This window comes from Onychostruthus taczanowskii, unplaced genomic scaffold (genome assembly GCF_017590055.1).
Source record: "Onychostruthus taczanowskii isolate IOZ18803 unplaced genomic scaffold, ASM1759005v1 scaffold16, whole genome shotgun sequence".
Classification (NCBI taxonomy): Eukaryota; Metazoa; Chordata; class Aves; order Passeriformes; family Passeridae; genus Onychostruthus; species Onychostruthus taczanowskii.
This window is the reverse complement of record NW_024498795.1, coordinates 6,836,478-6,859,562: the sequence shown is the minus strand read 5'-3', so window position 1 is coordinate 6,859,562 and position 23,085 is coordinate 6,836,478. Positions and strand designations below refer to the sequence as shown.

The window sequence follows — 23,085 nt, the reverse complement described above, 5'->3', positions numbered from 1 at the left end:
TGGTGGTGCAGCAGCTACTCTGAATCTGTAGCCTTCCATGACTTGTATGACATGGTGCCCTGTAACAGTGGAGCCAGAATTAAGCCTTATATTCTCTCCTGGAGAAACACTGGAGTCTGGCCAGCAAAGCTGCTCTACAGGCTATGCCTCCCAATCCACCCTGACTGGAATGCACGGCACAAAAAAGACAAGTGGTGGTAACCATGAAGAAATGTCAGTGAATTTTGTTATTAATACTAAAATAATTTGGATAGGGGTAGGTGGAAGAGTAGATGTCACTCTGTCATTGTGTACCAGCCCCATCATTCCTAAATGGTGTGGAAGTGTTACCCAAAATAATTGAATTCTGGTGAAAATACTTAACTGAAAGTTGAGAAGCTTTATGTTACGACATTACTCAAAAATCCTTGAATCAGAAACTCTTCAGGTCAATAAGCACAACAGACCATGATGCCAAAAAAGAACTTAAGGGGATGTAAGCAAATTTGATTATTTTATTAAAAAACCAAAAACCCTACGCAACCCTTGATGCACTAGGAAAAAAGTAGCATAGCTAGAGGGAAGATGTGCTTTCCTCTGCAGTGGTGCTGGTCATCCATCAGGTTGGAAGGAGTGATAATGGGTGATGTTCTCCAAAGGCCTTCCTTCATCACCTGTCTAGCAGGGGTGGAGTCTGCTCTGCCAAGTGTGTGCTTGTGACACTGAAATATGCATTTAATGTACACCAAACTGTTCCTGCTTATGAAGGCATGGTGGGCTCTGATTTTTTTTAATAGAGGCATTAAAGTTTGAAAAAGCATTTTTATCACAAAAATATTGTCCCTCATCTCCTCTCTCTTTGATAATCTCCAGTGTCGAAAAGAGATTCGAGAGAAGAAGTAAATCTGAAACATTCATGAACTGTAGAAATCTTGCTTTTAGAGCTACATTGTAAACTCTGTTAAACCCACTGGGACCTTCATTATGGACAACAGTGCAAAACTTTAAAAGATCTGGGAAAAGCTTGTGGAAGTTCTTTTTGCAAGTTACCTGAACAATTAGTGGATTTTGATCTTCTGCATTTGCATATTATATCTGTAGTGTCAGAAGTACCGTGCGGGAGTTGTTATTATTTTTGTATTGCAAGGATGATGCAAAACTTGAACTCTGGACAAAATACTTGTGGTTACAGGTAGTAATGGTTCTTGTTTCTTCTTCCTTTTCTCTCTGTTTTTGATATGTATCTCAGGTATTCAGCAGCTACCAAATATTAATGAATTGACTACATACATTGATTTGCGGAAAATTTGCTTGTTTGCCGGCAATTATGGATATAAGTCAGAGGGGATACGCATAAACCTTTCCCTTCCTCTATCCCCACGTATTTGTGTGTTCTCATTTGATGAAGGGACTCACAAAAAAAACTTGTTCTGGGATTGCCTTTTTATCAGTCAAACCTTTTTGGAAATTTGTCTGATTTAAAAAATGAAGCAGCCCAAGTGTTCACTTTTCAGGAAAGTTATTGTGATGTGTTAGTTTTCCAGTTATTCTGGAGTGATAAATAATAAAATGATGATTAGCAGACCTAAGATGATGAAACAGCTGACCTGTGCCATGGAGGGCTGGTTAAGTTCAGCTTTCCTTTCAAGAGTGCAGAATGTTGGCCTGTTTCTGGATCCTGAAGACTGCCTTGATATGAAGCACCATTCAGCAGCAGTAGAATCACTTTAGGACATGCAAGAATTAGGGAGCTGATGAAATAAATTCAGTACGTTTTGTGTGCCATGCTGGACCTTTGGGGGGAAGAAACAATGATCTTTACCATGAATACTATAGGTAAAATGTGTAAACTTACTGCTGGGAGGAAGGTACCTTGTTCAAATTGGAGTTGAGGAGAGGCTTTTTTTTTTTTTAATGAAGAATAAAGGCTGTTGAAGCTCTTTTGAGGCAAGGAGAACCATAGTAAAGTTTAAATTAAGTCCAAGGAGAACATGATGGGAAGGAAACAGACCACTGGGGAAGGTGAGTGTTGGGGGTGGGAGCTGTTAAACTGTGTCTTGATTACTGTGACTGTCTCAGTAATTAAGACTGAAACACCCCCAGCCAGACCCCACTATATCAGCTCCCTTGTTACATGAACCAACTTGTGCCTTCATCCTTCATTTCTACTGATTATTGCTGCTGTGGTTGTCTTTATTCACCACTTGCACTGTCAGTATTGGGAGGTTTATTACAGCTTTCTTTTCTGCCTCTGTTTTCACCATTCATTCCTGCCGTTTGGAAGAATCTCTCCAGGAGACAGTAGCTGAGCCCCTAATGATTTGTCATCCTCAAACCTGTGTGTGTGTCTTTCTTGGCTGCTTCTTCCTGACCTGCTTGGTAGGACTCAGTGTTGCTTTGGCTTTGCCTGCTGTTCTGCTCATTTTAAACTTCAGAATAGACTTCAGGCTGGCCCCAGAACTTTCATGTTGGAGTTTTTTCTTCCCATGCTGCCTTTCTTCCCAATATTAACGCTTCTGCAGTGAAGGGAATGCGGGGCATGAGTGCACTGGGTTTTAAGTCTCCTGTTATGTAGTTGCATAGAAAAGGCAGAAAAAGACCAGCATTACTATGCTTTGTAGGGAATGTACCAATGAAAATTAAGCTAATGAACTCTTTTCTCCTCACCACTTTGCTCCTTTCTAGCCCTTCCATAAATCTGGCATCTGCAGAAGCCCCAGAGTATTTAAGTTCCTATATATGTTCTCTTCAGTTTTTAGCAGGGCATTCATACTAGCTCTTGGAATTTTAAACAGAAATAGAAGGATGGTGAGAAATACTAAGTGTTGTGTACTAGAAAGAATTAAAATACAGTAGGGCTGTGAATTCAACAAAATGCATACTAGATACATGGATCATTGCTGTAATTTTTATCCAAAGTATTAAATCCCCTGTTAGATATTTGCTGGTACTTTGTTTTTTCCAGATGTTTCTGAGGCTGTAGTTTCCTACAATTCATTTTATATTCTTTTGTGTGCTATTAAAAATGAATGGAAAGAAGATTTGGGATTTTATATATTTTGTGAGCACTGGCAAATTGTTTGACGAGATAAACTGTTCTTAGCTGCTTTGGAGTTTAAAGAAAAAATAGGAAATAGACTGAAAGGAGTTTAGTTTTTGGGTTGATTTTTCTTCCTTATAAAATGTCTTTGTAATGATAACAGATTTTCTCCTGTTAGAATGATACAAAATAATTTCAGTATACCAATAGAGAGTAACTGCATTGGTTAAATTACACAGAGTTTAATGACTCCAGAAAGTGCGTTGTCTTTGTTTACTTTGTGTTTGTAACTGTGTCTTCAGATAGATGTCAGTGCTTAATATTTGATGTGACTACTTGATGTGTAACTTAAATAATATTTTAGAGTACTGCCTGACAGCTCCAGCCAGTATTTAGGTTTAGTCGTAATAAACAGGGACTTCTGGAGGCCTGTATGATTTGAAGAAAAGGCTCAGTTATCATACATTACATTAATGAAAGGAGAAGCCTTTCTTGAAAGGTAAAATAATAATAGCTTGCTTGAATGCCCATTAGTTACACCTGTAGAGTGCAATTCCATCTCATTGCAGAATAATTCCAAATAGGACAATAATAATCTTTTTCCATCATGGCCTTATTACTTGAATGAAATATAGTTGTTAACTTGGACAGATGGAATAAATACAGGATCATCACAGGATGTATGATGGCTCTAATCTAGACTGACAAACAGTTGTCTTGGTTATGAACACAAATCTAGAAATTCAGAGGTAACCATCTTAGTTACTGGAATTATATGAACTCTGCAGAGCAATTTTCCTGAGGTATTAATTACTATTTGATTTAGATTTTATACATATTTTAAACAAAAATTGCTTCTGGCCTTGCTGGTTTTATTTGAGATCCCGCTGGTATAACTCTAATCTCAATTTTATAAATGTGCATATTTGGAAGTGGGATAATGCAAACCCTTTCTTCTGTTAAAAGTATGAAAAGCTGCCTAATCTACCCATATGGACAGAGGGGACCTGATACTCCCCTTTAACTCTCTCCTCACAAAATTGTTGATACATGCCTTGAGAGCCGTTATCACAGGTAGTGCTGGATGTAACATCCCAGAAGTTCAATGCCTTTGAATTGCTGCTACATTTTTGTTAAAAGTATTTCTGAAAGGTTTAATATATAGATTGTTGCTGCTAAATTGTTGTTCATTTAAAAGACTGAGAGTTAGTTTATTGCCTGGAAGAGCCAGTAAGTGTAATTTAAATAACTATAATCTATTTCTTTTCATTCTAACTTGCCTAAAATGGAAAAATAATGTGCATTTTCGAGTGCTTTTAGCTGTCTGTATATGCATTTAATAATGTTGGCACTAGGAATATAGGTTTTTCAAGCTGTGTAACTTCTGAAGTTAAATTAAGCTTATTCTTTTTATATCCCTATATATTAAATAACTTGTTGTTTAATAGAAAATTTATTCTTGTGAGTGACTTACCAGTTACATATTTTTGTTAGTTGGCTTAAGTAGCGTTTTTTTAATATGTATTTGGTATTTTTTGAAAGCTTTCTCTGAGCATTTGAAAATGCCCAGGTTCCAGCAGCCAATGGAATCTGTTACTCTCATTTTTGCATCTCGCTATTTATTCTGTGGCCATAGCCCTTGTGTTCTAAGGAGGTGAGATAGCTCTGCCCAGGGGACGTGGCCTTTGTAGTCCGAGCAGGTCTAACATTAAATGATTACGGCAGCTTCCTCTTTGTAAAGAATGAAGTATCCTGTTCACACAGTTCACCAAGTCCCAGGGGCAGGAAAAGCTAACAGCCCTAATCAGTAGTAAAGCCTCAGACTGTTGTGTCACCAATCAGGGCTAAAGTAAAGAAAGTTAAAAGAACTATCTTTATTTTTGAATTGTATTTAAAAAAAACAAACAAAACAAAAAGCCCCACCCAGAAAACAGGATACTACATATTTGCTCCAACAACCTGTGCTATTAGGTCTTAATACCAGTACTGTAGTGTTATATTGTAAGTCATGAATTTTATCCTCCTTTCTGGAATGGGATTAGTAAATTACGGACTTGTCATTTTATTTGTTTATTTTTCAATAAAATATCATGTATTTGGGAAGACTCAGGCTTTCATGTAAAAAGTGAGACTTTGCAAGACCTACTGGTAAATTGCAGAATATCAAAAAACCCAAGATTAAAGTTTTAATGACTATAGCTAGTAAAACAGCATATCATAATCAAACTCTTTCTTGTGGGAGTTCAGATTCTTGCATTAGTGAGTGATGAAAACTTACTTTTTAATAGTTCTTGGTAAAGAAATTGTAGCAGCATGTGCTAGTTTGTTCAATAAACAAATTTTCATTTGATATGTTATTTTTAGCCATTCTAAATGAAATTGCTATTGGTAGTCAGCACTGGGAGCTCGTAACTTATCATACCGTGAACGGAAATGGGCCTGTTACACACTGGAAAAAAGATTCCATACCTGGGTAACTTACTGAAGTCATTGCAGTAAGTCAGGGGAAACAAAATGTGAATCACAAAGGGAGTGAAGCTGGATATGTGGGTGCTGCTATAACAGAATCGATTCTGTATTCATATATAAAGTTGTAAATAGCATTTTTTCAAACTAAAAATAGTCTTCTGACATGTGTCCACTGCTGAAGTAAGAGTTTGGGAGAAGTTGTAGGTGTGGGATTATTTTTTTGAAAACATTTTCTGCGCAGCCTTTGTATCTGTCTTCTGCAATGCCTATGGATTGAACTTTTCTTATAGTTGAGTTCATTACCTTCATTACTGTTCCTTTATGTTTAGGCTTAAATCAATTAGGCAGCTCTCCTACTCATTTGCTGTCATCCCAGAAGGGAGGGAAAACTTGCTCTCTTGGGCTGGATTTTTTCTTGTGGAACGTAAAGCAATTATGTTTCTTTGTCTGTTACAGATACCATATTTTCCTTGAATATATTTCTCCCCAAAGAGACTAAAGAAAAAAAAATGGGCTTTTTTCTTCTGCCTTGAGTTCTAGTAAAAAATGTCATGCTACTGATTCTGTGGGACTGTGTGAGTTGTAAGATGTAATTAGACACTCTACAGTTTGCCTCCATGAGTTTGCAATGTTCAAGAGAAGTCAGTCAAGATAATCTTTACTGATAATAATCTCCTGTATATTTTACAGCTTTGTTATAGTAATAATAATAAAGGCTTTTTTTTTCCTGGCTCTTTCATGAATTTTGAAGCCACCATTAATAACCTTTTCTCACCTGGATTTTGGTAGAGGGAAAATATGCTCAAATCCTCTGTGGAGCCAAATAGAGTTACATTTAAGGCTTCTCTAGCTTTTTCATTTGAGCAAGTGATGTGTGCTTCCTGAAGTCTGATTTGGCTTCTCTTTTTCCAGTAAAAATTATTATGTGAATCAATGGCATGTGTCACAAAGCTGTGTAAGTCAATTATTTGATCAAACTAAGATATCCTGTTGTAGAACAGCAGTTAAAACATTGAAAATCAGGTGAGATTAGTATATTTGAGAATCAGCAGAAGGTGAAAAAGATTATGGGACCCATGTGAGATAGTAATTTATTGTAACTGCTACAGTGCATTGATTAGTTCCAATTTCCATTCTAAATGTGCGTGAAAAAGATGGGAAATATGCCCTATGGAGATGGGTATTGGAGCAGTTGCCTTCAAGGACTGCTGGCAGTTTCTGTGAACACCCACACTATGAAGTTCAGGATTTTTACCAGCCACATGGAGGTCTGAGGGGATGGTCTGATAGGAGACAGTTCTCTGTGTAGGACCAGCAGGAGCTGTGTATGCATCATATCTTGCCAGGATTTCCCCCTCTTCATGAACTGTGAATTAAGGCAGGAATTACAGTGGCATTGCCTAATCCTTTCCCTTCATCTCGTTCTCTGTGGGAACAGCAAGAAATTGATATTTTAAAATATTTACACAGTTCTTCAGTTGTATGGTAACTCATAAGAGTCTGGTAAATTGTGGATGCAGGTTCCCCACGTGGAGAGGGGGATGTACTGTGCAGGCTGCAGAGCAGAGGAGTTTGTTCACACTCTAAATGAGCTGAGCTAGTTTAGGTGCTAGAATTACTCAGTGTGTGGCAGTATGTTTTTCCTTAGGGAATAACTTGCCTGATTTCTTGGCAGGATAAACTAGCCTGCATGCATGTAGCCTTCCTCATGTTGTGGCTAGAAAAATGGGAATAGTGATGCGGATGGGTGTAATGTAACCACGAGATTTGGGTACGTACGGGATCCTTCAAGACCCTGAAAGCTGTAATAGCATACTTTAAAACTGGCTTATGGCTTGTGATTGATCAGCAGTTCTGGTTATCAGGATTAATTGAGTTATTGTATTAGGTAAAAAATAATTTTAAGAAATACTCAATCTCCAAACTCTTGATTAAGCCACTGCTTATCTCCTTTTATTGGCAACCATTCTTGCTACGAACGTAATGCAGTGGCAAAAAATAGCAGTTTTGAAATAGTAGTTTGAAATGTTTCTGTCCAAGTTTACGTTTTGGTAACTGCCATGCCATGTCACAGAAGCTGCTTTATCAGCAGATCAAACTTTGAGGAATCTTAAGGAGCTTTCAATTATCTGAAGTAATCCTCAATAATTTACGACTGAGTAATTTTTAAGGCATGATAGCATGTTCTTCTTTGGACATGTTGGAAACTTTTTTTATTTCACGTAAGCTTTACATCACTGTTTTCTTTTGAAGAGGAAATAACTACATTACTCTGCATTAGAATCAGTATTTATTGTTAATTATGTTGCTTCTTTGGTGTAGTAGCATGATTAACTTCGACTTGGTTTTGTGATTTATAGATGAGTTCAATTTTGTGTGACTGTTGTTTAAAACTCTTTTGTCATCACTCTTTCCAATTTAGTGGCAAACAAGATCACAGTAAAATGACATCAGTATTTTCTATATGTCTTAAATCCTGCTGGAGGAACTACAGACTCCAGGGCAGAAAAACAGACATCACCAGTTATGTTGTTGGTTTATAGAAGCTTGATAGTGCAGGACCCTTGATCTGCGTGAAGCTCCTCAAGTCAGAGAAACACACTAAACATACCTGGTGTCATTATTTTGCATCAGACGGTGTGTGTGCCTTCCTGGAGAGAGAGATTTTTGTGAGGTGTTAATTGGGGTTTTCCAGTTTCTCTTCATGTTTCGATAGTGGTTGCAGCCTTCAGTTTGCTGGAATACATATCATTGTATGAAAAGTGCATCTTTCTTGTTTGCTTGTTTGGGTTAATGTTGTCAGTACATTTTGGTGGTCGGTTTGAATTTTTTTTTCCATCCAGCTTCATAATTCAATCATTGCACATTTTCTGCCAGGGTTTGCGTGTTCATAGTGCACGTATCCTATTTCATGGTCAGGTGGAGCATGAGTTCTGATGAGGGTTTGAGAGCCAAGTCTCTCTGCCATTATCTTTGTGTCAAAGGATGTGGCAAGTTGTCATCTCTGCCTTCTTCTGTCTTCTCCCCTCTGTTTTTCACTGCTTGTGCTCCACAGCTGTTACAGGGCTCATTTTCTTGTGCCATACATGTAATGTGTTGAATTGACAGCTAGACACTGTGCTGAAATAGAAACTGCCCAGTTTCCAGTGCCATGCTAGGGAAATGAGAGGTGGAGACCGCTTCAGGTCATTTACCTGGTAAATCTGTGCCTACTCTTCTACCAGAGTTGCTGATAACCCCTTGGGTGGGTGCTGCTATGAGAACAATCTATGGATGTCTCCCTGAAAAATGCATATCCCAGCAGCAGGTGCAGGAAGGGAAGAGAGCACAGACTGACTATGCTGGGCTTCATTTTTTTAAAAAAGAGATATATTTAAGTATTTGTGTGAAACAAGCTAAGCAAGTAAATGTTACATTGTTCTCAGATCTTTCTGTTAGTTAATCTATCAAGAGTTGAAAGCAGCTGTTACAGATTAATGGTTGCTCACTCATGATATGAATGTTTTAACTGACATGGGAAGGCAAAAAAGTCTCACTGTCGCACCTGTAAAAGTAACATACAGACTTCTGCTTTTGGTTTTCCTCTCCTTCTGGGGAACTTGTGAGAAATACAATGGGCTGTCAGTACATTTTTTTTAATATGACTAATAATGTTCTTTATTTTCTTTGCCTAGGGTATTTATGTACGGGATGCACCTTTGAAGGACATAAAAGTGTTCAATGCCCGACGATTTGTAGCTCTTTTCAGTGTGGTGAATGCCACGAAGCGGGACGCTGGCAACTATCGCTGCATGATCCGGACGGAAGGAGGAGTTGGTGTGTCCAACTATGCAGAGCTGATAGTCAAAGGTACTTCACCATACAAATCAGTATTGGCGTGCTCCCTGTGTGGAATCAGGGCTTGCAGTTGCTAATGCGGGAAGAATGTCACCCATAGCCTGTTGAACTTGATAAAAGGTTCAGTAAATAGATTTTGCTTATGTAAATCTCAAGAATCTATCCAGCTGTAACAAGGGAGTGACAGAAGAAACCAGGGCTAATTAACTTGGTACTTGTTGATTGCTGTTTTGACAATTTCCCCAAATTGTGCTGTTCAGACCTATGTCTTTGCAAACTTATTTAAAGTATGAACATAATAATGGCTACTTGCCCCCTTTGTGGAGATTGTGTTCTAAAAATATACTTACTACAAAATATGCAAGATTTAGATTAAGTGAACAGGTAACATACACATATTTCAGTATATGGAGGGGTGTTTTTAAAAGCTTTGGGGAACACTTAAGTATAAGTAGAATGGGGAATAATGTCACCACAAGAAGAGGATGTGAGAAAGCCATAATGAGGAATAAACCATTTTCCAAAAGCAAGAATAGGGTTTTAGTGAATGTATTGTAGGGAAATTGAAGAGAAACAGGCCAAGAGAAGGATGTTGGAAATATCCAGGGTATGAAGGTAACAAGACAAAACAAATTGTGGCATGAAAACACAGAAGAGCTATTTGAATGGACAGATGAAAAAAGAAACACAGTGGGTGAGATGAGAATATAATTATAAGGCGTGGTGGAAAAAATGAGGTTATTTCAGTCCAAGCATGAAAAGAAAATACAGTAGATCGCCAAAAATAGGTACATATGAAAGTCAGCAAAGAAAGGAAGCGTGGACTGTAACCCCAGTAAAAATGATGAAGCATCTTTCAGACCTTACACCAGTGAAATCAGAGGAATGAGCACTGCCTGAAGGAGGCAGAGGGAGGAGTTGCTGCATCAGTGAGGAGAGGTGCAGGAAGCCAGAGGAGTTCATTTCTTCTCAGTCTCTTTGATTCAGGGTGTTTTAATTTATTAGTGCTCCTTTTGAGGTGCAATAGATGAAATTATGAAGCGTATCATTAAAGCATTTGTGCTTGCCCAGATTCTTTCAGAAAATCTGCACTGGGCACTGTGAGCAAGTGGATAGCCTTAGGGTGTAATCCCATTAACTGCTTGTAGAATGGCAAAGTAATTATGGTAATCCCCATTGCCTGTGTTGGAGCTTTTATGAGACTACCTGCAGGTCATTCCTTCTGACCTAAAAAGACCCATTTTAAGCTTTGTGCTGTAAAACATTAGATGACTGTACTGAACAGCAGCATTAAGGGCTAATGAATAAATACGCTTTCTTATTGATGACATTTAATTAAGAAATGGTACTTCCTAACTTCTGGCATGTTTTCTGCAATACCAGTTAGCAGACTTCAAAGATAACAGGTTGATTTCAGTGCAGCTATATATATTTTTTTAATCCATTACTATCCATAAATCATGAAGAATATGGTACATATGCCCACGCTGCATGTAATGTTTAGTATACTTGTGAATTGCTGATGGCTTAATAATAGTATGTGTAAAAACAGTGGTGTAATTACTCCCCCCTCTTTGTTACAAACAATGAACTTAATTCTCTTCTCATTTACACTTCTGTAACTAAACTGCCTTACAAGGAATTTCTTTGGAATTACATTGCTAGAATGACAGTAGAGTCAAACTGAGCATTCGTAAGTTGAAGAGCATCAGTTCTTCACATTTATCATTCTCTATTTCATTTTGGTTACTGAACCTGTAACTGAAGTTGCAAAAAGTTCTGCTCTGGAATAGGGCTTTTTTCAAAACATATTTGCTTTTAAGTTGAGATGTTTGCACAGTAGAGTGGGTTAGAACTCTGTACAACATTCATTCCACTCCATTGTAGACAAAGTTTCACTAAATAGGAACTTCACCTAAGTAGATTCCAATTATGTGTGTAAAGATCTTTAAGCTTTGTAGTGCTCTTGTGGCATGATGTTGTGTGACACTGGAGACAAGGTACCAGAACTCTTGAAAAGAGCAGAAGGGCTGCTAGTTTCAGGTGCTGCAAATCAAACCTACAATCACAAAGGAATAGGAATGACACCTTGAAAATGAAAGACTATATAAGAAACTGCCAGGTGTTCTTACTCTCTTCTTTTTTTTGACTTCTATTTTCACCTGAGTGAGCATGTTACAGCAAGGTTGTGGCAGGATGGGAGGGTGGGGGGAAAATCACAATTAAAGAGCTGTCTGTTCTGTTATTAAATAATAGTAAACATGGATATTGTCTAGTTAGTGAGAAAAAGCTTGTCAGTGAACAATTAGTCTGGCCTTAAAAAGTGGGGGACAGGAGAGAAAGGGCTTTAATTGAAAACTTGTTGTGGTAACTTACATGCCTTTTAGAGGATGGTGTAATAAAGTATTGATTGTTGTATTTAAATAAATCCTGAAGGGGAGGTTTTCAATTTACCTGAGTGTTTGTTCTGATAAGACAGGCTGAAAAGACAAGTGCCTTGTCATTGTATGTGCTCAAACTGCACAGTATCCTCATCTAAGTTTGTCAGAGAATTGGATTGAAATGTCACTTTATCTAATGGGAGGCATGAAATTGGCCTTGTCAGATAACCCACTTATTGTAAAAAAACATCAGCTCATATCTAATAGATGGCATAAAAGTAATCAAACACTGAGCAAAAGGAAAATAGTGGGGTGGAATCGATTAAATGTGTTTGGTGAAGTAATTTAGAGTTCTACATGCAGTCCCTAGGTTGAAGTTTTCTATAGTGGGCAGATCCAACACAGATTAGCTTTAGGAGAACAGAATGAGCCTGTCTAGCAGACATCAGATTATTACAGAGTTCAGACTGCTTATTGAGTTCAAACAAGGTAAACCTAGGTGTCAAATTGGTTAAAAGGAGTTTGGCTAGGTTTTTAAGCAAGGGTATAGAAAGGTAGCCATCTGTAATGCTGGCAGCTTAAATGTCTTCATTTTCCAAATGGAAAATGTTTTGACACCAGGAACAGAACCAAACCTCTACAGGACCTCTAGAGCAAAGAATTTATTCTGGAGGGCAAAGCCATTTTGACATCAAGACATAGTACAAAAATATCAACAGTTACTTATCTTTGGTATCAGTTGTTCTCCTGCATTAAATACACGCAGATACTTGGCATCTGCTTTTGCTCACTTTAACAAACCTTTCATGCTGCATCCATCCCTGTCTATACCCCTTTTTTTACCAATATTACTGGCATTAGGACTTATTTTTATTGTTGCCTAACAATTCCTATAATGAAGTCCAGTTTCATATGCTCATTTTTTGGCAAACTGACTAGAGACTTGTATTTTTCAGTGTGGGTGTGTGCCTCAGTCTGGAGGTGTTGAGAAAACCTCCATGTAGAAGAGCTGATACAGTTCATCTATCTTAGTGAACTTGGTGTAGGAACGTGCTGAAGGCTCTGGACTTGAAGCAGTAATATTTTTTCAGGAGGGGGTACTAGTTACATCAAAAATGCACTTTTTCTCTTCCTGTGAAAATCGGTTTTGAAATATAGTTAGTTAACTACTATATAAAACTACTTAGTTAACTGTATAAACTACTAAATAAAACCCAACAAGACCCTGGGAATTCCTTGAGTTCATCCTTCAAATTGCCCTGAAATTCTAAATACAGTGTTCGGAATTTAATTGCAAGTAGGGATCTGAGCTCCTCTGGGGCAGGCTGGATCCAAGCGCAGGTATCAAGACCCATGAGTTTGCCATTTGTGTGCTTTTAGTATACTGTCCTCCATCTTGCTGAGTCCTTGTACTTTGAGAATAAAATGGTGATGGATTAACAGTGTGGCTAGTGGGGAGTGCAAGAACAAGAAGCTGCATGCCCAGATGAGGGGACCTCCTTGCTCTCTGCAGCTCCCTGACAGGAGGTTGTAGCCAGGTGGGATCAGCCTCTTCTCCCAGGCAGCAGGGGACAGGACAAGAGCTCATAGACTCCAGCTTTGCCAGGGAGGTTTGGCTTGGACATAAGGAAGACTTTTTTCATTTAAAGGATGGTTAAGCATTGGAATGGGCTGCCCAGAGAGGTGGTGGAGTCCCCATCCCTGAAAACATTCACTTAATGCCGTGGTTTAGTTGGTATCTTGGTGTTTGGTCAGAGATTGAATTCCATTATCTTGGAGGTGTTCTCCAACATGATTCTGTGATTTTGTAGAGGGGGAAAAGGAGGGGAAGGTAAACACACAGACATTCATGCATTTGCAAAAAGTGAGATTTTGTCATTTTTCAAGATAGTGCTTCTGAGCTGCAGAGAAGAAATGTCTATTTTTGTCTTCTTTAACTCACTTAGAGATTTCTATTATCTCCAGTGGCATCTCAGCGTGATGCCTTTCCCCTCCCAATTTAAATTTGAAAAGAACTGCTAAGTAAAAGATGTTAAGATGTTGTAGAAAATGTTTGGGAAATCTGTGTAATTTAAGAACAAAGCATTTTAAATGAAGGAGTTGCAGTTTCAGGTGTGTTTTCAATTAATAAAAAGTGCATAAGAATAAATAGTTTACATTCATGTATGGCTACATTTGTTTTTATTTTGTGTAAGAGAAGGGCTGTTCCTTATCATGAGTCTGTCTTTTTCTCATATTTAAAATAAGTGATCCATTTATGTAGAGTGGCCTGAGAGCACCTGCTTAAAGCTTTCTGTCACCTGCACACCTCTTGCTTTGTAAGGTAGCCACTATTTCCTTTCCCTAAGGGATTGTGCCCATTTTCATTTGTCAGAGAATTCAAGAGGTGGTTTGAAGTCTAAAAGGCATAAAATTTGAAATATGGATGCACTTACCTTTTTTTTTCAGTTAATATTCTAGTTTAAAAACCTATGTTTAAAAGGGCTTCACAGTACTGAATAAATTAGTCTGCTTGCTTTGGGAGGAGATCTGCAAGGAAGAATTCCTCTTTAAGCTAAGTCATTCTACTAAGTAGCTACTGCTACAAAATAGTTTCTGCTGTCAGTTGAAAATCCTTCCTGGAACATGCACAGCCCTTAAATATCAAGTCTATTGTACTGTTTCATGAAGATATTAATTTGCATGTTATTTAATTGAGACTACCTCAGTGGCTGCCAGTAAAACTGCTTTTAGTGAAGGACAGTAGTGCTGCAGTGTGGTACTTACCTAAGCAGTTCAAACTCCTCAGCGTCCTGAAAATATTAAATCACTCTGTCAAAAGAAAAAATAAGTAAGACAGAAGAATACATTTCAGACTTCAGTCTTAAAATCAGTTCATTATATGTGGATATATAGTATTAGTATTAGAGGATCTGCTTAATTGAGTCTCATGTTTTTAACTGGTCACTTAATATGAGCATCATATTTGTAATGAAAGGTTCATTTTAGGTAGTCCAATCTATGGTAAGAAGGTAACTTTTGTTTTAAACTATGTTAATAGTATGAAATTGCAGTATATGCAAGCTTTGCTGAAATAATATAACTTGAATTAATCTCTTCATTGTGGTCCCAGAGAATTGAAAAACTGGCCTGAAGTATAAAAAGGCAATAAAATACTGTCTAATGTTTCAAGTACTTGTAATATTTGGAATGAATTGGTGTAACCACTAACCTTAGTGACCTAACTCCTGAGTTTGCATTTTGAATGGCACTTCAACAGCCTTTAGTAGTATTTGGAACTTGAAAGTAATTAACTGTTCTTTCAGCATGGCTAAGTAAATGCCTTAGGATGCTTTATAAAAGTTCCATTTCATGGCTTGGTTCACAAAACAGCCTAATGATTTAAATTGATGCTAAATCATTTTGAGTCAAGTCAGAACTGTTTCCAGACATACTATCACTGTATGAAGCCATAGTTTATATACTTTAGGAAGAATAGTTTCAATAAAACTACAGTATGTTTCTAACTCAGCAATGACATCAGTTTGCAATAAATTGCTATTGACATAAAACAATGCTTTCCCTGCCGATTTGAAAATCTAAACAATATTCTTTGTATCCTGGAATCTGCCACAATATTTTTATAGCTATTTTTATGTCTATTCCAATTAATAATGCTTAATAGATATTTTTGGAGACGTTCTGGTTTGTTGCCCTTTGTATTGTGTTCTTCATGATAGCAATCACTGTGTTCATTTTCATCTTAACAAAACTAATGCAGACACGGTGATGACGCCTGTGTTTGCTGGTTTGTAGTGTTGTATTTCAGCAATTGCTAACAGATTGCACAGATCGAAGCTTGCATACAAGTGTACCCTGCTAATTAGAAACACCATCTATCTGAGGCACAGCTAATCTTCAGTGTACTTAGTGCTCTGAGTTACTCTCTCTATAAATGAAAAAACATAGACTACTGTAGGATAATTACGTGGTTTTTAAAATAGCAATTCTGCTCTTTCTCAGTAAAGGCTTCCCAGTGATCCTTTCTCACTTTTCTTTGTTCTTCTGTATCCTTTGCTTTAACTGTGACTTTGAAGAGCATGACAAAGTGATGAAATACATAAATTCAACTTCTTGTCTGTTTGACTACCTATATCTCAACACAGAGGGAAATGGTTAGCAGAAGAGGCTAAATCTGAATCTAAAGCTTAGGGAAGACAGATGTCCTTCCTGCGTTCATTGCATATTCTGTGTAGATTTAAGAAGGTGGCAATGTTTGCTGATAGATGTGTTAAGAATAGAATAGAATATTGGATCAAATAATGCCTTATTACAGTGGCTTGATTTCATTCTACTTGAATATATTTAACCAACAGGAGGGCGAATTTTTTGCAGACATGATGCATGAAATAGCAAATTTAACCAGTAGGGAAAAAAAAATATTTGTCATTTACCTTCAAAAAAGATGATGTCTGCAAATTATTTCTGCAGTCTAATCTAAAATAAGTTGCCCATCACATAGTAAATTAAAGTGGGTTTAAAACTTTGGTCGGTTTTGAAATCTTCAGAATCCAAACTATGGGGATATCACGTGCATGCTTGCTCTATGATACAGAGTACCACTTCTGTGTGGTAGTTTGTGAAAATACCATGAAGTACGTTTACAATTACATGAAGTAGAAACAATTACGTGAAGCAGAATACAATTACATGAAGTAGAAACAGACCTCTAGTAAAAACTCAAGAAATCCTCCAGCTTTCATTAACCAAAGTATAGAATTGAAAAATTACTGTACTTACTCTGCTTACACAGAAGTCTGAAAATACAAAGGCTAAGTAGTTAAGTACATCAAAAATAATTAATAAAAAATTCATTTTGTTTCTGTGCAGAAATTTTTCTTCTCATTATGTGTGAGGATAGGCTACAACATAAATGTTATCTTGAAAACACTAGTTTTGAGTAGGATTAATATTAATATCCAGAATGAACTGTATTTGTATGAGAAAACCTGAGATTATCTTTCTTTTTAAATTGGAAGTTGCCATGGAATGTCGAGTGAATAGAATTCCATTTGCATGTGATTTGAAGTTAGGAGGTTTAAACCAAAAGCTTCAGGTTAAAATCTCCAACTGCATAAGCAAAAGAATCTGTAGTTTAATGAAAATAAGTCAGTCTGTAGTGGTGATTTCTTCATATCCATGTTTTTATGCAGTCTTCAATTCTAATGTAGTAAAAAAACTGTTGCTTATTTGAATGTTTTACAAGTAGAAAGAATGGAAGTGTAATCATAGCTTATTATCATACTTTACTGTTTTTCAGAGCCACCAGTTCCCATTGCTCCACCTCAGCTGTCCTCAGTCGGTGCAACTTACCTCTGGATACAGCTGAATGCCAATTCCATCAATGGGGATGGACCCATTATCCAAAGAGAAGTTGAGTATCGAACTTCAAGTGGAAGCTGGTATGACATACAGCCCGTGGACTCCACAAGCTATAAGATTGGGCACCTGGATCCTGATACAGAGTATGAAATCAGTGTGTTACTTACAAGACCAGGTGAAGGAGGAACAGGATCTCCTGGCCCAGCTCTCAAAACAAGAACAAAATGTGCTGGTGAGTACTCCAAGGTGATAGCAAAGTTGTAGGCATATTTCTAGGGCTGAAGACATAACTTAATTCACTAGCAGTTTTTACTGTCTGTCTTAAACCAGCAGGCTGCAGGAATTAGGGCTGAATGGTTTTAAGTAGAGCATAGTAGCATCTTCCAGCTACAGTGACCTTGAAAGCAACCTTCCGTGCCACTGTAGACTGTAGATGAAATAATGACTGCATGATTTCTTTTTTCAATGTCAGTTGTATCAAACTTGTAGATAAAGTGGAAAGAGATCCTGGGTAACAGCAAAAGCATTCACTGTTGAGTCTCAATTAGCAGATGAGGTTTAGCAAAGGACTGCTTTCTTGAGTGACTGACAGCATGTCTCTTTACTAAATGAGAGACTGCAATTTCTGCTGCGTTGTAGCAATCTTGGCTCCTGTTTTGGATGTTATAATTAATAGAGCTGACCTCTGATTGTAATGGCATACAAAGTTCACCTATTATACAGAAGCAATTGTAGAATAATTTTCAGTAAGACTGGCAGTGATATTAGTTTGGGATTTAGCCTCTCAGAAGGTAATAGAGGATACTGTGAACTGTGATACTGGATTTTCTTTGGTTGTTACTATTTCTCCCCAATATTTTGAATCATCCCTTTGCTGCTGTAAAGCTGGTGGAAGATAGGCAGGAGTGTAGCTAGAGAAAATGAGAGTAACAAGTGGTATTAACTCATTGTTCCTAGTGTTTTTAGGAACTTACTTTACGTGCCTTTTTAACAGGAAAAATTGGGTACTTCAACAAAAATAATATATGTCCGTTGCATATACTTTTTGTAAAACCACTTGGCCACCTATCAGTGAGTAAATGTCATTTCAGTTGAATTGAATTGGTGTGATGTCAAACAAAAAATGAAACATAGTTGCTGTCAGAATCCCACTTTTATGTTCTGAAGATGCAAATTTAGACAAGTACTAATTCTTTGATTTTTTTTTTCGCTGTTTTTTCTTCCTCTCATTACTGGAAAGAAGTATTTAATGATAAGTACCAGAAAGCAGTACAGCTGAAGTATAATAATAGTTAAGAACTTTTTATTTATACGATTTTCTCTGCTAGGCTAGGATAACTTCAGCTTAGTCAAAAGTGGAGCATACAAATTAAGTATAGTTTCCTTCAGGAGGGTTTCTGGGTCACTGTGCTCTTCATAATAATGTAAATGTCTGTCTAGACAAGGTAAGTACATACTTAATACACGGTTACTTCAGTTACTTTAAAATTAAACAGTTTTTCTAATAGTTTTTTCATCTGCTTGTTATGATCAGGTAATGCAGTACGGGATGCTGTGTAAGGGAGCCTGTCTGTCCTGTAGGGTTGTGTTGTGTTACCAACCTTGGGTTAGTCACAAACCCAAAATGCAGTGGCAAACAGGCTGCTGTGAAGGAAATTTAACTCCACCTCAGCCAGACTTAGTAGGGAGTTGTTTCCACAATTTTAGTTGCATTACAAGAATATCATATGCTTTCTCTTTTCTCAGTGGTACATACTGTTGCATATTAAAACAGGCATTCAGTTTCATAAACCAGTGTGTACTGGAAGTGTTTTATTACCTGGTAGTGTCTTGTAATACATCAGAATTATTTGTGTTTTCATTAAGCTAAACAGTAACCTTCTTAAATTAAAAGCAGAAAGTTAAATGACTGAAAAATGTAAATTGAATGATGATATTAAATCTGAGTCTACAAATTAGCTTTTTTTTTTTTTAATAGCAGAAGACCCTGCTTTGAAGGTGTAGTGGTTATTGGTTAACTGTTAGCAAGTGACATGCTAATAACTGGCCCAAGGGTTTAAAAAGAGATGCTGATAAACTAATGACGGTATAATTAAGCTGGGTAGGAGTAAAATAATGCCAGTCTCCAAAGCATACCATAGAATTAATAAAACAGGAGTCTTTAAGAGAAGAATCATTGCACCTTTTTAATTACTGTGATAATTGCATGCTGCTTGCCTGTTCCCTAGGGGAAGATAGTGAACCACTTGGAGACTTGAAGCAGTATGCTAGGCATTCAATAATCTTAATAGTTCTCCAAAGCATTTGAAATATGTTTTCATTTTAGCAAAATGAGATTTCAGAGGCTTGTAATAGACAAGTCTTATCTGTAACTTTACTAAATGAAAGTGTCTATAATTAGAATGCAAAGAAAAAAAATCTCTCCAGACTTGGTTGCATCACACTCACTGGAGCAGTTGCCACTTCAGAAAGTGCTTTGTTTCCTTTTGATGAAATATAATATAAGTGTTCTTTCAGTAATTCTCAGAAAGCCAAAGAATTACATTGAGGTCTGGATTAGATTTAACCTAGAATGTGGAGTTCAGGTTTGAAGGCGCTTAATGGATTTTGGCCATGGTGAACCACATTTGAGTCAGACTCAGAAAGAAGGGGTTTTCTCATTTAGAGGTGTGGAATGGAGACCTTCCCAGATTGTCTGGAATGTAAACCACCTCTTTTTATGCTGAAAGCTCGCTCTCTCCACAACCATCTCATACGGTGTTGTGAACTTAGAATACAGAATGCCAGTGATGGTGCATCCAAAACTTTCTGGGCAACCTTTTCCAACTGCCTCACCCACCCTCACAGTAAAGAATTTCTTCCTAATACCTGATCTAAACCTACTTCCAGTTTGAAGCTCTTTCCCTTGTCCTATCACTGTTGTTCCTGACGAGACCCAATCTGACCCAAAACCGGTGGAACTGTCCATAGTAAAACTAAAGTAGATATGTTGAAGAATTAGTAAGATAGTGTGTTTTGTAGTATCTTATCCATGTCAGTATTTCTGTGGGTAGATTTATTTATTTCAGGCCTATCCAGCATGCTTTGTCTTTGACATTTATTGCATGATACAAATCTTGATCTGGTCTGTGTCTCTGCATTCTGGTGCCCCGGTTAAAACACACCTGAATAATTCAGAACTGCTAAATGAGCTCCTGCAATTTTTTTTTCTATGGCCCCTCTGTTAGGAGACTTTATTTCTAATTTGTGTTGTTCCTTGAATCTGCTGGTGTACAGATACATCTTAAAGACAGCTACCTTAGGAAGAAAAGTTAAAATAAAATGCACCCTCCTGCTAAGGGAGGGGATTGTTGAGGCCACCTAGGGAAAGTTGTTTTCTTTTTCTCATAATTCTTTTTTTTCCACTGTGACATTTGGCATAATTTCTGAAAATTAGCATATTTTCTTTTACTGAAACAGAAAACTCTATTGTAATTTAAGAAAATTTTAAAAATAAATAAGTAATCCCCAAACTGAGTTTTTTTAGCAGTCAGATCTCTACTTCTTTGTGCTAAGACACAATTACTGCCCTGCAGTATTTGCAAAAAACAATCACTGTCAATTTAACCAATAATTTTCATACAACGAAGTAACAGAAATGTTTTAATTAACATAGTTGATTTTGCTGTCTTTTCTATCCCATCACCTGAGCTGTCAGGAGAAAAGCTGTTACTCCCAGTACAACTGAACTCTTGAAACACTGCTGCAGGTTTGTTGTAAAATGTCTGGTACTCCTAGAAGGCTTGTTACAATCTGGAAGAGCAGGGCAGAGGAACTCTTTAAATCCCCTCTCTTGAAAATGAATCATCTTTGTTTTTCTCAGTTTGCTCGTTGCTTTGCATTCAGCTGGTTAATCTTCCAGTAATCAAAATTATTCTGTTCTGTGCTGCCCACTGGCATTGTGAAAAAAAAAATCTATGTGTCAGAACACACTGGTGGAATGAGTATCCCCTTACCTCTGATCAATTCAGACCTGCATCAAGTTGCACAAGGCAGAAGTATCTCTGGGCAGATGGCACAGGCCAGGAACTGTCTTGAATCCTGCATTTAAATTCAGTGTGTTCAGGTATGCTGGACAGTATTCAGTGGCACCACTTTCATCCTGCCCCATGACATGGAGCACTGTCCAGGTCCTACAGGATGGACAGTCTGTATCTTCTTGTGTGCAACATTCGGAACAATAAGTCAGTTTTGCAGTTGGTTTCCCCTGTTTTTCACCCTTTCACCTTCTTTTGTTATTAATGCACTTGTTAGTCTCTCCCTTTGTCAGTGTCCATGCCCTAGCCGTTCTTGAAACTCAGTGGTGCTTCCTGCTGATTTCCATGCCCTTCTTCATTCTATATCACTGATAGCAAAGATGAGTTCCTTCCTAAGAACTTCTCTAGGTTGAAATGGCAGCTGCCTTTCTCTGTCCAAGACTTCAGTCTCCTGACCTTTTTGTCTCAAGAAGAGAGGAAGGATCTTAGTCACTAGGAATTAAGTTATTCCTTCTCGTTGGTATACCGTGGGGAGCTGCCTGTGAAGAGGTTCAGGGTTTTTCAGGCATATAACAGACTTAACATTGCTTAGTTTTGTGATCATAGGAAAATGTCAACTTGAAGCCATACTGCAGGTTTTTTTTCCACAGCTCTTTCTCCTGTGAATTTTCTTCATAAGTTTTAACCAAGGTTTTTGCAGCTGTGTTGTATTAGAGCTCGACCTCAGGTCAGAGACACCCGAACCCTGAGGAGCAGGGTGCAGATACTGCACCACTTCATTTTCCATGGAAAAGTTCCATGATACTTCTAAAGTCTCCATTCCTAAACTGAAACTGTAATAAACTTTAGTAGAGAGTTGCATTGATTTATCAGAACTAGAAGTCCACAGAGAACTTACATTTTATTTATGATTTTAATATGGAAATAAAATCCTACTATACTGTCCTTTTTTTCCTCGTGCCTTTCTGATACACAAACCGTCTCATATATGAGGTCACTTTCTCCTAAGGGTAAAAGCTAGCTTTGGATTTTCTGCACTGTAGCAGGTGAATTGCAGCTTTCAGATATGCAGGAGATAAACTGAAAGATTTTATTAGAATTCCAAGACAATACTGCGTAGTGAGATATATATGTTCGTGTGTCTGTGTCACTGGTTCACTTACTTCTGATGGGGAGCAAAACAGAAATGCATCTTCTTGGAAGGGGCCCTTCAGAAAACACAAATGGTTCTCAGCATTGGCTAATGTATGAAAGTTCTTCTTTGGCAGCCACTTGTACAGAGACAAGTGCCTGAGGTGCTACTTACTGAGATGACTTCTCTGATGCTGTGTTACAGAACAGCTTCCTCTTGTGTTACCAGGATTCTTGGGTTGGAAAAAACCCAGACAATCCAAATCCCTTCCATATAAAAATTGCTTTAAATCCAGTTCTATTCCTCCTTGTCTCACAGTCTAGAATTTCCCCTAGCAGTCCTTTAAGTTTTGGGGTGGGAGAGAAAAGAAGAAAAACACCAAACAAAAAACTACAGTCTGGACATCTCACCATAAACTCCATAGGAACAACCAATCTTGGAAACAATTTCTAAGAACACAAGGGACAAAGACATGATCAGGAGTCATCAGCATGGATTCACAGAGGGGAAGTTGTACTTGATGAACCCAAATTCCTTCTGTGGTGGGATGGTTTTGTAAGTGAGTAAAGAGCACTGGAGATATGCAGAAGTTATCTGGACAAGATGCTGTAGTTGGCACTGGTAGAGCAAGGGTGGAGTACAGTGAGGGTTGGACCAGATGAACCAGACCCTTTCTACCTCAGCTACTCTGTGATTCCAAGTTTCTGTCAAAGTCTTGGAAGACAAGGTGCTACCATGGTGTTTGGTACATTCTCCTAGACTCTGCTTTTCTCTGATCTTTCACTGTATTCCTGTCCTTGTCTGAAGCTGTAAAAATAGTGAGGTGCAGTGTGGTGGCAAGACTTTATCACAGGCCAAAGTTAAAGCTAC

General features: G+C 37.7%; 1 protein-coding gene across 8 annotated transcripts in view; it reads left to right on the top strand.

Annotated features, from left to right (window-relative positions):
* The window catches only part of PTPRM (protein tyrosine phosphatase receptor type M), a 440,735-nt gene that overhangs the window by 157,404 nt on the left and 260,246 nt on the right, over positions 1-23,085 (top strand). For all 8 annotated transcript variants that reach the window (XM_041399233.1, XM_041399232.1, XM_041399230.1 and 5 more), the window contains exons 6-7: positions 9,163-9,337; positions 17,006-17,299. In XM_041399233.1, coding sequence (XP_041255167.1) covers positions 9,163-9,337; positions 17,006-17,299 — 469 coding nt within the window. The remainder of the gene's footprint in view (positions 1-9,162; positions 9,338-17,005; positions 17,300-23,085) is intronic.